Below are 15,014 nucleotides of genomic sequence, written 5' to 3'. Positions count from 1 at the left end.
CAGTAGTAGATGAAAATGCTAACTGCTGTATTTGAGTGCCACCCATTTAGTCTTAAGCTTCCATATGTTCCGGTACACTCCAGCCTCTGTTCTTCATTTGCTCTTTCAGCTTGCCTCCTAGGTGTGCTTTCTTTATGCTATTACCCCTTTTCAGTTCAAATAATCAAAGCACCCAGAACCAGTGCTGGTTTCCCTATCCTTTTTCTTTTCCCACAAGTTACCCACTTTATTTAAATACACTTTCTCAGAACTTCAAACATAATGCAATTTTTGGGTCACAGTTACTACTCTGCTTTGTCCCCCATGTTTTTCTTCTCTGCTGCATGGAGCTTCTCTCTCTTCAACTTCCACAGATAAACAGCTGATCTGATTTTTCACTTGGCTACCCCAGTCAAATATTCTCTGAAAATTTCTGAGGGTATTCTGTGAATACAGTAACTCAGAAAGATGTCTACAGGTGTCATTTGTGTAAAATTAACAATACATTTAAAGTAGTAAATGGAGCTTAGGAAGTAGTTTTTAGGAACAAAGAAAAAAATGACAATTTAAATTAGAAAACACAGACATTTTCTTAGCTACTTATATCAAAATACTGCTATTAATTTATGTGAATATGGCACTTGTTTTAGCACATTCTCGTAGATTATCCATGTGACTATGGATTACATTTCACATGCTGATTCTGCATTTTTCCGCACTGAAGGTGCTTTAGTAAGCAAATGTTTGTCTCATTCTTTTTGTACAAATGTAGTGGTTCTCAGTATAGGAACTCAGCAGTTTAGGAAACAAAAAACAAAACCAAAAAACTCCAACAAAGGTAGTTCATACTTCATGTTCCTGTTCTTTAATACACCTCAGTACATATATCTGTCCTGTGGTGTCTATTATCTCCCCCATAGAATGTATATATAAATTATTTGCTACACACAAAAGTAGTTATAATACTAGAATTTAAAGAGCAGATGATCTTCTGCGGTAATGATACTTTAAAGAAAATGTTCAGATTATGTTCGAAATTTGTGTTGCATGAAAAAATTACCAAAAGTGGTATTAAATTTCCAGGCTACTAGAGCTAAAGCACTAGCTCCACACATTCATGATTCTTTCTTCAGAATAACTATTTTCTGGTGCACTGCTTGTCCTCTGCTTGACAGCCAAGTGTTTCTATGAATCAAGAATTAAAACAGGAGTCATTTATTCTAATCTATGGTGCAGTAAGGCTCACAGTATTTAAAGTCCTGATTCAGAAGAGATGCAATGTTCTTAAAATAGGCAATTTCATATTTCACATTAAACTGGAAAAGGGCTTTAATAAACTGAGAGTAATGAACAATAGTTATTTGTTCCTATTACTAAGGCTATTTGTGTTTGAATGAGAATTTTGTTCCTAACTGTGACTTCTTCTGGTTTTTTGTCCCACAGGGTATTCCTGTTTCTGTGTTTATAATGTCGTTGCATGTTGCCATGGCAAAAGTCTGTGATACTACAAGTTCAGCATTATCATGTTAGTCAAGGACAAAGGAGGTAGAAATTAGTTTAGAGCAAAATAAACTTTATTCACAAAATTGAAAATGTCTGTGGAATTATATCTCTGCTTTTGTAAGATGTTGTTAATATTTTCTAGTACAAAAGAGTAACTTCAATATTTTTCCATTTGTCTTTATTCATATATATTATATATATATATATATATATAAAAATCCATCACAATTTCTTCCACAACTTGTAGAGTTTATTTACATTGAATGGAGGAAGGCTTTAATGATTTTGTGTCCAGCTTCAGTCTGAAGAAGTTGTTGCAAGCTGAATGCTCAGAATTGCACAATCCCACCTTGAAACGGCACATGGAAACTCCTGGCTGTTCTTGTACATGTTGTTATGAAAGAAAGAATCTGAAGCCTGTGCTCAGATTCATGCCTAACAATGAAGTCATCTGGGAAATATCTGTCTGAAGGAACAGCCGCTTTCTGAATGCCATCATGGCCTGTTTACTCATGTGGCTCAGAGGTGCACCCCTAATTCAGCTGCCTCACTCCATTAAAGAAGTTCTAAGTTAATCAAAATGCTGCAAATTTTAGAAAGTTTCATCTTATTGGTAAAGCAGAATGTTTTTGCCAGTTTTCTGAACTAAGATTGGTTTTGTTATTGAATACTTGACAACATAGCTTGTTTTGTTGTAAGGGTTTTTTGTCATTGCGGTCCAGTTTTCATTGTTCTTCAGGAGGTTTTTTTTGATAGGCTGAATATTTGCAACAGGAAAAAAAAAAGCCAGCAGGACAGATGGAGCTTGAACACTGAGTTCAAGCTTTAACTTGCTATATTTTGTGAAAAAACTAGATAGCCTACAGAGCAGACCAGTACATGCCATGGTTAAAGGAACAGTGGCATTAGGAAAACCAGTGGGTTGATACAGCAGGGCAAAACAGACCTAAAAACTAGGACAACAGTTTTGCATGTCTTGTGCAGAGTGTTATAGTGGTAACTCTTAAGAAAGTTGTGAGAATACCAGCACTTGGGATCTTGGTCTTGCCATTCCTTTAATTGTAGCATTGTACTAGATTGGGGTTTTTTGAGGGGGTGGGGGGTCTGTCCTTTATCTTTATGAGAATGCTAAAGAAAATGATCTGTAACCTCATTTTGGGTAGACTAGTGGGTTTATAAAAGTAGTAACAATGAAAACATTTTTTCGCAGTGCAGTAAAGTTCCCTCTAGACTTGCCAGTGTTGCAAGCCCGCATCTGCGGAGATTAAGTGGGAATTAAAGCAAAGGTGGTCTCTGTGTTCTAAAGTTTCTAATGGTACATTTGCCATCTTTGCGAAAGAGTGTAGATGTACAGTTGTTTGTACTACTTCAGTACATTTGAGTGGAATATAGGAATTGTTGAAGTTGTGTCTTATGGTTAATATAAATTAAATCACCACATTGGCATCTGGTTTATGAAAAAAATGCAAACAAGATGTCAACTTTCTTAGATCAAGATATTTCAAAATATCTAGCACTTGGTGAAAAATAGTATTTCAATAAATTTGAGGGCTTAATTTGACTTTACTGTTTCCATAAAGAAATGATGCTTGAGTTGAATCCAATTCCTGTGGTGCAGAACTAAATCTACTGTCTAATTATGGACCTGTAAAGCTGAAAAATCTGTCTGCTCTGTTATTATGCACTTCTAAAGCTGAAAAGTTGATGTTTAAAATAGTGACTGTGAATTATTTTTAGGTGGGCTATCTTCAGTTAAGTTAGAGTAAATATTTTTTTACTTGGAACAATCCAGTCAGGAATACAAATCTTCTGAACTGAGGCATTCAAGCAGTATGATAAGTCTTCAGTGAGTGAGTATCAGAGGCTTCATGTCTGGAATACAACTTTCTAAAGGAAATGCCAGGTTTGATAATTAGTTCTGTTTTCCCTGTCTGGATACAGAATGGTTCCTGTGGATGTACAGGTACCCTTTCCTGTATACCCACGTTATCAGAAATATAATCTGTTTGAATAAACACCTTCACTGAATGTTGGTTCAATAATGATAACTCTTACAGAAATGAAGAGAATACTGTATTTTAAGTTTCAACAGTGAATTTAGAGTTGCCAGTTCTTAGTTCTTGGAGGTCAGAGACTAAATAAAATCTAAACTAATATGAGAGTAACAATAGAAGATTGCAGGAGCTGGCAAGGATGTTATTCAGCATCCGTAGTTAGATGGCTCAGTCATTTTCTAGGCAAGTCAGAAGCAACTCAGAAAGACCATGAATAGGGTCAAGCTACATCACATTAGTCAACAGTACACTCATTTGATGAGTTATCTCTTGTTAGTGATCCTAAAACTTCCAGGCGGTAACAATGACGCACTACAGGAGGCTCTGCAGAGTTGATGAATAGCAGTGGAGAAACAGAAGATCATAATCTGATGCCATTGTGATGAATCTCTGTGTTAATAGTTTCTGTATTGAAGCAAAGGAGCTATAATAACCTGATGATCGTGCCTTCGGATTACTCACATCTCCTGTTGCAGTAAAAGGAGCTGACAGATGCTTCTGCCAAAAAAATATTAAACAAAATCTTTTCCCATCTGTAAATGCCAAAACTGGAAACACTTGAGTGTGTCCAAGTTGAAAACCAGAGGATGAAGTTTGGAAGCATGTTGTTCTTTAATTTACTCCTTCATTTTATCCAGTCTCTGAATACAGGATTCTTCCATGCGAAGGGTAATGAACAGTACAGCGCACCTGAAGAAAGAACGCTGTCAAAAGAATGTGTGTGTCCCAATCACAACCAGAGAACATATAAGAAATTATTTTTCTCCAATAATAAATTTGTTCTTACTACCATCTTCCCCTGCCCTTGTTTCTTTCATGCCAAATATTATCTCTGATTTTTTTGTTTATATATCAGCTATGGGAAGTGCACCTGGGCTTAGAAGAAAAACAGGCCTTTGGTATGAAATACTACTAATATTAGCATCACTGTCATTTGTGCACTGTTAAAAACTTCCTCTTTAAGCCCTTTTCCTGCACATCAAAAGTTTTTAAAGAATTTTTGAGAAATTACTTGAGCTTGCAGTTTTTTGCTCCAAGCTGGAGTATCCCTAAGGGATATTCCTATTACCTTGCTGCTGCTGCCTCCATGCCTCCACTGGGTGGGAATGTAGAGCTCACTTAGACCAGCAGTGAACTGTTAGCTCCAGCTAACAAGTTTGCAGAGCAGAGCCAAAGAACCACTTTTTCCTCATCCAGTTGCTTGAGGTGGAAGTCCGCATGTAGCTGTGTTTATTCTCAGCCTGTGGTTGAAATCTGGATAGCTGGAAGGTGGCTGATAATGGTGTATGCATTGGGAGACGGGTGTACACCCTCCCATCACTACCTCAGCTCCATTGTAATCTTCAAATTCAGCCTGACAGCTCCTCAGGGCATGGTACAGTTTGAGATGTGCTTCTGAAGTGCTGTGTATATTGATGGACTGAAGAAATACTGAATGTTTTTTTCTTGTACAACTGCTATTTTCTATAGTGACAGCCTTGACAAGATAAGCTTTTTACCTTTTCTGCCTTCTTTCTGCATTCCAGCCTGCTCTTATCCTCCTTGTGGAGGTACTAGCTGTATTTCGTAACGTTATTTTACCTTTAGGATTAGATGCTTTTATGCCAAGAACAGCTTTGATAGCTGTGTTATGATCTGATTTGGTATTAAATATATCCTTGTTGATAGCCCCCTTAGCATATGACCACACTGATCTCTCAGGAGAAGGTCTAAGTCTTGATCTTTTACAAAGTGTGTCCTAAATTCTCCGAAAGTTCTGCTTAGAAACAAACTGGTTATGTTAATATAAATGTATACTCCTATTCTATTTTCCTTTTTCTGTGCCCTTTAGTTTTTCCCATCTGGCTGTGGATTAAAATGCAGTGGGACTTGAGGAAGAAAATGACCTGGTGTAATTATTCTCATTCTTTTGCCTTTAAAATTACACCAAGCTAGATTCAGTTTACTTGGACCATGCTTCAGGTGTCTTCCCAGTGAGCAGCTAGGTAATTTCTCTTCTCATCAAATCTAAACGTAGGTTAGAAGGCATGTGTAGGCAGGATTAGGACTGACATATGTCCTCAGTTTCTTGGGCATCTTTACCAGAAAATTTCTAGATATTCCTGCATCCAGACATTCGGGTTCCTGGCAAGAACCACATCCAGAGCCTTGTGAGGTGTACTGCTCCAAGGAAATGTCTCTGTGGTCTATGTCCATCAACTGTTCAAAGATATGTTAAGCTTTAGTTATGAAATTATATTCTTTATTATTTAGTCATAGCACCAAATTTAAAGACTGAGATGATTGCTTACATATTTAATAGTGAAGAGTTCTTAGTTACTACACTTCTAGAGAATAGAAGAGAGTACAAATTAAACCAGTGTGCCTTCTTAAGAGGTTGCTTAAAATTAAGCACAACATGGGTTTTACTTCACTGCATCTGGAAGATTCTTTTGTTAACGATTACTTAATTATTTTATGGTCCTTTCTCTAATGCTCTTTCCCCCCCCAACGTTTCATATATATATATATATGAATATATAGCTTAGCAAGTAGACTTTTCTTTCTTTATATCTTAATTACTATAACTATTCTCACCTCTGTTTTCTCACATGCGTTTGGTTTAATTCTACTGATGGGTGAAATACCTGGTAATATTTGATTTACATCAGAAGATTTCCATTAGAAGACCCTTCTTTTTTTCTTTGTATTTTTAATCACGCATTCCTTTTTTGCAAATAGTACTCGAACACTCCTTCAGAAAAATGCGTAGAATGTTTTTCCTGTGTCAGAGTCACCATTTGTGTGGAACATTACATGTCAGACAAGCAGGGGATATTCACGGAATGTGCTGATGTCTGTGGCACTTTTCTTTCTCGTACTTTCATGTGGTGAGTTTCATTTCTGCTCTCATTTGAGCAGCAATCATGCTTGGGAGAGGCAGTTGATTTTAAAGTGTTACTAGAGAAGTGCTCCCTAAAAGGGAAAAATTCAAACATTTATGTACGCTGGCAAAAACCTGTATTGGTAGAGAAGCAAGGAAAGTGTTACAGGTGGGGAACTGGACTGCAGCCTGAGGAAAAAGAAGGAACCCAAAATGTAAAGAGGTGTGTATTTCATAGTCCATATTGTACTTCTGCTGTTTAATTGACGGATAAGACTCACGTATGCAAGGCTGAGCAAAAACTGTTCATGTCTTAGGAAGTGATTAACAGTTTAGACATTTGTTCATTTGTTTTCTGCATAGCTTCAAAACTGGTCCCACTTCTCTTTCGTTCTAGTTTTATATTATATGCTGTCATTCTGATGTTATCAGAGTGTGGATGCATTTGTCTTCCTTTCATCAGTAAATCAAAATCCCGTCAACTTCTGCTGTAGAAGGAGCTAATTTGTCAAATTTTGGCAGCAGGTATCCAGTAATTTTGCATTGCTTTTTTCCTTTCTTTATTGTATGAGTTTGGTAAGTACTTTTTTCATATAATTGTGTTTAAATCTGCATAAAAGAACTTTTAATGTTCAGGGATTTCAGAGTAATAAAGAAATGTGGCACTGTGAAAGACTGCGTTTTTTAAAGATTGAAATGGGATGACAAAAGAAAACAGATGTTGTTTTATTATTAAAATATCCTACACTGCTCTCTACTGGAAGCATGGAAGTCTATGTTAAATATTCAAAAGTGCACCTAAAACTATTTCTTAGTCAAGTTTTAGATTTAATGATTTTTTTGACCCTGCTAAAACTAACTTTTCTGAAGGATGGGTAGGTTTTTTTGTATTCCCCTAAGTTTTGAAGAAAAGCACCTGGATATACTTTGCGTGTAAAAAAAGTAGAATGTTGAGGGTCAAAATGTAAGTTGACAGGGAAGAATTACTGGAGAGTATCTTGTTAATGGCAAGGAAGAAAAATGAACTCTTAAGCTTAACAATTCACCTAATCGTACTAATAGCTACTGGGCATGCGATAACAGCAATACATTTGTCAGAACTGTAAAGGATTCTGAATGCCTGAAGTTGCCCTATGTTTGAATTGACTTTTAATTGAGCCAGCAAAATAAAAATAAAAAAGACTTACCTTTTCTTTTCATAGTTTCTCCAGCCAAAGTACAACTATAAATGTGTTTTGAATAATTTCGCTATGGAATTGGACCAAAACATATCTTGCTCAAGTTAAATACATAGGAAAGTTTTCATTTCAACTGCATTCTGAAGGAAGAGATATTCTCCACAAAGGATCTGTTTCCTAGTTTGTTGTGTAAGACAGTCCTCCTGGCCATTACAGGGCTGAATTATTCTCCCAGTTGCTGTCAATGATAAAACTCCTGTTGATTCTAATATGATGAAACAGTGTCTGTTAGTTCTCCACAGCTGCACTGTATTGCAAATCTTTACATGTGGAGCAAGCACATCTGGTTGTCTGCTAACATTAGGTTATAAACAGTTTGATCTGAGGTGTTTGTCTTGTATATGGCTGGTCAACAGCTCACTTTCCAAATGGCAAACACCAGTGAGGGAAGAACAAGCCTTAATGTACTTTAAAGGAACAGTTAAACTGTTTTGACCGATAAGATCTGTTGACCTTATAAAAGTTATTTCTGATTATAGTCAGCTGCAAGTGAGATCAGAATAAGTAATATATTAGAAAAATAACCTTTCATCAGTTTTGTAGGGGATGTGTTTGGAAGAATGGCACACTGCAATGAAAAATGTGTAGTAATTTGTATGGGAAAAAAATTGCCTTAGCTTGCTTTGTTATACAAAATATTAAATGTTGTCCTCTTCAACCTTCTTAAAAGTATCCAACTGAAACTCAGTATGATTCTGGTGAACTTCTCATTAGCACTAAACTTAATACATAACTATTTAAAAAGATGAGTCTAGTGACATGCCTAATTTATTGAGCATTTTTTAATTGGCTTATTATGCATGAAGTACACCAACTTCAAGAATAACCCTTTTATTAGTTGCAAACAGTAAATACATCTAACAATCATATGTAAACATTTTTAATCTGTATTATGTATTTGATGTTAATGAAAACTTACGAAATTAATGCATCTATTAAATTGCATATAGGATTAATACTGAATGACCTGAAGGGGAACTGCTACATTATTTTCTGTTTCTCTATTCTGTAATTAAATTAAGCATGGGAGTTGTATTAGCTTGACTCCCAGGAACAGTTATATTTCATGTTGTTGTTGTTCCTCGTCAGCTGGGTCTGGGAAGGGGCCATAGCTGCAGGAGGGAACCTGAAGCGATCAAAGCAATTGCTGACTTTTAAAGTTCCCATCTAGAATTCTGCATCAGCATTGCTTTCTAAAGGAGCCTGATCTTGAAAAGGGAAGTTTCATATTTACCAATTTTGCTTTGAAATTTTTGTTGCATAAATTCTTCCATGATGAATATTTATACTATTCATACCACAGCTGTACCGAATTCCTGATATAACAAATATTTGTTCGCTGTGTTTTTGTGTGAGATTTGGTGAGAAAAATCTGCTGAAAAGACCATAATGAAATGGCCGTCTCCCCATTTCGTGAGGACAGTTAATTAGTTGTTAGTTATTTACTTCAGAAATACTGGAGGTGGCAGCGCATCCATTGTGTTAGGGATTATACAAACACAGAGGCCTCCGTCACATTAAGCTTGTCATGTAAAGTCTCAGCTTTGCAAATATGTATGTGTTTGCTTAGCTTAACTATTACAAATAGTGCCATAGTAATTGGTACTTAATATTAAACAAAATACAATAATAGGGCAGATCACACAGAAAAGGTGCAGAGCAGATGAAAAAGCAAGCAATAAAAAGCCTCCAATTAATACATTAGCTATCTATTGAACCTATATTGCATAGTCATTCTTTTGTTAAAATTAGAAAATAACTTGTCTTTGAAATTGTTAATATTTTGCCCCCAAATAGATCAGTCTAATTAATACAAATATTCAGAATATTTGCTCTTAATTGCTGTTTTTTCTCTTTATTACTCTCTTACCAAAAATAAATAATTAAAATGAGAAAGGTTATGAAGGTCAGACATGAAATGTGTACACAGTTATAACTAAAATTTGAGCTTACCTGAATAAAAAAAAAATAGAGCTGCAGTTAACAGACATACAAATATGTATCAGATACAAACAATGCAACCCATGGCATGGTCTTGTCATCTCTGATTGATATTAACACTTAAGCTACAAATCTTCTTTGTATTTCTGGATTAAATGCATTTTACAATGTTTTCCTATGCTGAATAGCATAAGCTCTAATTCTGCATCCAGTTCAAAACTGCTGAGAGCAATAAAAATTTCAGTAGCGATGCTTAATGTTAAAACTGATACTCCTCTGGAAGACAGCACATTGCGAATGACTGGTGGAATTCTGGTTGGTTAAGTTATGTTCCATAAATATTGATACATGCTCAGGATGTTTCCATATACTTCAGGTCTTCGTTGTTTATTTCTTTTGTAACTTGTTGAGCAAACCCAATTAGTATGTGTTTCTTGAGGTTTTGTCAGTCATTTAAACCTGTGCTTTCAGCAGTTTATCGTTCTATTTAGATGTCTACTTCTCCCTCCCCTCCATGATCGGAAATGGTAATTTCTGATTTTGGGAACATTACTATGGGCTTAAAAATTCAGTGACATTTAACAGATTCCCCAGCTGTGGCAGAAGCTTAATTTGGTGCTTACACTTTCTAAGGCAGTAATGTGAATTAGCATGAGGTACAAACCCCTGGGAAAACTGTATTTACGGAAGTTATTGTTCATGGAAAGATTGGTCTGCTGCTGGGATTTATTGAATACAGCAAAGATACCTTCATCTTTCTTGGACTTTGAGTCAGAGCAAGATAGCTGAGATGGAAGGGGAAGGGAAATGACTCTTGCTTTTGAGGTATCTTTTGCTATCTCAGTCATCTGGATGGAAGTAAGGAAATCGGAAACGTAGGGCAGCCCAGTGCCCTTCTGGAGAAGTGGCTGCAGGCGAGGCACCATACCCCGGGGCATCTAGAAGTGTACTTGACACAATTCCACCCAAGGCCCAGCCCTAAATCTGTATCTAGAAGTACCAGGCTGCTTACATTGATAATGCCTCTTGAGCTGCCAGTTTCAAAACTACACAAATATTAGGAAGCATGCGTGGATGAAGTACACTCAGCCACCTTCCACTTCACTGTGGGCAACAGTGACCTGTGTTCTCCATTCATTGAGCCTTGTCCACGCTTGTAGCTATTATTTCGTGGGTTTATGCGGGATTCCTGTACTGTATGTAATGTGCCCTGGCCTGCTCACAAACTTTACCGCAATTATACTTCTACCTGTTGTGTTGCACCAAGTGTGTGGTTTATAAATATGCTTGTGTACAGATACCTGTAATTATCAGCATTCCTCTTAGATTCTCATCTGACCTTATCTACTTTCTTTCTTGTCCATTTAAGCTTGTGGTTACCTGTTTTTTTCCCCTCACGTACATTTGCTCGCATATATTCACTCACCTTTCCCTTTCTGTCTCTGTCGCATGTAATATCCATAATGTCCAAGAATCTTTCTTATTCCTCTATATGCATTTTCTGTAACTGTCACTTTTACAGGAAAGAACGCGCCCTCTATTTAAAGTCATCAGAGATGTTGCTTGAAAGACATGAAATCAATATTAAAGGTTTTTGCTTTGTTATTACAAAACCTTGGTCTCCTAGATGGAGAATCGTAATAGTAGAGAATATTGACAGTAGATGTGCATGGTGTTTTGATTTACACACTGTTGTATTCAAGATGGCACGTCATATTTCACAGTCAGTAGCAAATTGCTAATGACACTTAATTACAGGTAGAGCTGCAAAGTTTCTTTGCAGGAGTACAGCTTGAGCATATTGACTACAGTAAACACATTTTGAAGTTTTAATAATACTAAAAACTACAGAGTTAATATGCTGAAAGCATCTGTAGCTTGGCAAATTTAAGTTCCTTCTAAAAGTGCTAAGACTTAAAAATTATACATACCTCTCTGCGTCAAGTTACACAGAAAATTGTGTACCTTAAAGAAAAAAGGGAGTTTGTTCTTTCTTGATGGCTTTATTTTGGCATATATAGGTACATGGTGCGACTTAAATCAACTGCACCTCAATGTGAAAATCTGGCAATTCAAAACTAATTATTACACAGATGCGGTTCAGGCAGCATTATCGTACCTTTTGTAACAGTATAGTAGAAAGCAAGCAAAACTGTACAGAAGAACATAAAGACATTTCAGTGTACAAAGGAATGGTAAGGTCCCTTTGAAGTATCATGCTTTGTATATTAACAGGTGTATGTTTGGTTTCCATTAAAACCTTACTTGGTAAAAATACGATATCTAGTAGAAATTCTTCTAACATGAGCCTTATTTTTATGTAAGTTGGAGCCTAGTTCCTTTAAATCTATGAAATTACTGTACCAAGCAGCTCTGAGAGCAAAATCAGGCCTTTTTAATTTATTGTGCATCACTGTATGAAGGTTTTAGTAACATATTCCAAACCATTGGCTCATTTGGATTCATGGGAAGTATCTTACATGAGTGGGTTTTTTGCATTTTTTCATTATTTTCCAAAAGAGATATTACCAAAATGACAATTTCCCAGTGGAAAAAGGTACTTAACTTCTAATTTACAGACTTGTACAGGATCGAGATAAATAAAATGTTTTTTAGAAGCTGCATTTGGTAACTCCTATATTTGTCAATTTAGAATTTAATTCTTGTTAGTCTCTTGATTAGAAATAGTTGTATGAAGATTTGTTATTTATCAACTATGGAAACGATTGTCTTTTCAAAATGTTATTTGGAAATAATTGGAAACTAAGATTACTTGATTTAATTAGGCCTTTCAATGCATAACTTCTCACAATTTACAATCTTTTCAGTTTCTTGGCAGTACAGAAGTGGAACAGCCCAAAGGCACCGAAGTTGTAAGAGATGCTGTTAGAAAATTAAAGGTAAGAAAGAATTTTTAATGAAATATAAATGGAATGTATTCCTAACCTGTTTTCACAGTTACGACACTTTGTAAGTGTTTCTAGGTAAATTCATTGGTTCAAGAAGCAGTTGCTTTTACTAATCTCTTCACTGGTGTGTAGGCCCTTCCCTACTATGTCCCTATTATCAGATATTCCGCTGTACAAATATTTAGGTGTCTCCTAGATTATACAATTATTTATAGTATAAAGTTTATGTACCGTAACGTGTAATGCTTGTTCTTTGGAAACTTTAGGGCTTTGTTAATACAAACTTATGTAGCAACAATTTATTTTTAGCTGCCGTCCTCACTTTATGGCTATTGAATGCCTCTAATTACGGCACTCCAAACATGTTGCCAGAGAATTTAAGAAAATGAACTCTTCCTTGACCAAAAAACTAGTGACTTCAGTAATGCCTGTCCTCCATTTCTCTGTGCTGTGCGTTGCCTCCTATGAGCCCCAGTTAAGTGAGTTGCCTCTTGTTGCAAAACTTAGAGTACCCACACACTTAAGGTAAGCTGTTGGTGCCAGGGAACGGGAGTAAGAATGTCAAACCGTGCCGTAAGTGGGCTGTGATAGCTCCATGGGTACTGGCTGTCCCTGACTGCTCTTCATCTAAAGCTAACGTGTCTGATCCATGTAAGCTGACTGTTAGACTGGAGGTGAAGGTTTGTGACATTGGCGTGAATGTCGTTCACCCTTCAGCTGTGATAATTGGTGATGTATCTGGAAATAGAGCTGTAGTGAGAGAATAGGGTTTGCAAACCAAGCCCGTTTACAACAAGGGGCATTACTGCCTTGTCTTCCAGGTTTTCATGTTCCGTTGGAAAAGGTCTGTGCACACAAACACCGTCTACATGCTGATGCATGTAGACGGCTGAGAAAATCGGACATTTACAATTTCTTGTTGGTTATGTGTCCTTGGGCACTGAGGGACTTGGTAGACAATTAGAAAGTATCCTACTGAAATGACTTGTTGAGGGTTGCTAACTGATAACGTGGCATTGACTTGCCTGTTTGAGTGACAGCTAATAGGCTTAAAGCTCTTCAAATGCTATGAGTTGTGGTAGGGAACACTGGTTTGATTTGTCTGCTATGTCACGTTGCTATGGAATTGCACTGTTTCATGCTTAGCTGCTTAGAGCTATTGGAGCATTAGTTTATTTAGAAGTAAAAATTGTTCTGCCTACTGTTGTACTTTCCATAACTTTTTGTAAGGTTTTCATTATTCATTTAAACAAAGTTCCCTGGAAATGGACAGAAAATATTGGGAATCAATACTGAAAAATTTGATTCTGTATTATTACTATAATAAAGAGAGAAAGAAGGCATGAAACACTATTCATGTAGCTCAGCTTTTAAGACTGAGGTTTCCCTTGAAAAAGCTGTCTTTACAAGATTGATTAGTAATTGGGTTAAGGTATTGAAACAGAAGTTCTTTGCCATTATTTTCACTCTACCATCGCTTAGTCAATTCTTGGAATGTTTTATGCTGTAAAGATTTACTCTGCTGCAGTTTGTCAGAGAAACTATTGCCTAGTTGTTTTCAAGTGGTTTAGGCTAATGTAAGTATGACCCTTTTTTAACCACTGCAGCATGCTACCAGTGGAAACAAAACGTATGGGTTTGTGTGCACCCCATACAGTTTACGGCTAGTACTGGAGTGAAGGCTGTTGTGTTAGATGTTTTGTGTTTATAGAATTCCATTACCCTGAGCAAAGTTATTTCAGTGCAAAAATCTGTCAAGATAATATCCTTCTATGGTACAGTTTCGATTCTATTTTAACGATGTTTTATCAGACTCCTCCTAAGTACAGCAGCTGCTAAGTGTCTCTGTCTCACTGGTGGAACTCCAGGCTAACTTGGGCTCTCACTGATCACTGGAGGCTTTTGGTGGATTGGATTGTATGATTTAGTACCTTGAAATAGTTTGCTCTGAAAGCAGGTCCAAAAAGGATTTCAAATAACTGTTCTCTGAAATGTAGGAAGAACCAGAACTATTTTCCTTTCTTGGGGAAAAAACATTTGTCAGCCTAGCACTAAAGTTTAAAAGTAGAATTCTTTGTATGTACTTCTGGTGTCATTAGAGTATGTAGATACCTATTGTAACTTTTTACACGTTCCCTAAATAAACCAGCTTGGAGATATGTGTCTGAATCATTGCTGCCAGGATTACACTATTTTCTTCAAGTTTGGAAGTTTGGTGCTTAGATGTCAAGTATTACATGGGATCTTATATAATCACAAGTTTATTAGAAACTCACAAAGTAATTAAAGACAACTTTTGGAAAGACTTGGAAAATCTTGGAACAGAATTCAGAGAGCAATAAAGAGGTTTTATGTTTGAAACAATCCTGAATTAATTGAATACTCATTTCAACATTGATTTATGTTGTGCATCTGAATTCTTTGAAGAGAAGCTTAGAGGTACTGGATTATATTATTATTAACCACACATCTCTAGCTTGTTTTTAGAAAATTTTAATTAAAAATTTTAAACCAGTGAAAATAGCTT

General features: G+C 36.3%; 1 protein-coding gene across 4 annotated transcripts in view; it reads left to right on the top strand.

Annotated features, from left to right (window-relative positions):
- Positions 1–15,014, top strand: part of GULP1 (GULP PTB domain containing engulfment adaptor 1) — a 137,190-nt gene that overhangs the window by 77,790 nt on the left and 44,386 nt on the right. For all 4 annotated transcript variants that reach the window (XM_059820196.1, XM_059820198.1, XM_059820195.1 and 1 more), the window contains exon 4: positions 12,407–12,478. In XM_059820196.1, coding sequence (XP_059676179.1) covers positions 12,407–12,478 — 72 coding nt within the window. The remainder of the gene's footprint in view (positions 1–12,406; positions 12,479–15,014) is intronic.

Source organism: Gavia stellata, chromosome 8 (assembly GCF_030936135.1).
Source record: "Gavia stellata isolate bGavSte3 chromosome 8, bGavSte3.hap2, whole genome shotgun sequence".
Taxonomy (NCBI): domain Eukaryota; kingdom Metazoa; phylum Chordata; class Aves; order Gaviiformes; family Gaviidae; genus Gavia; species Gavia stellata.
The sequence above is the reverse complement of the archived record's forward strand: the minus strand, read 5'-3'. Positions and strand labels throughout refer to the sequence as shown.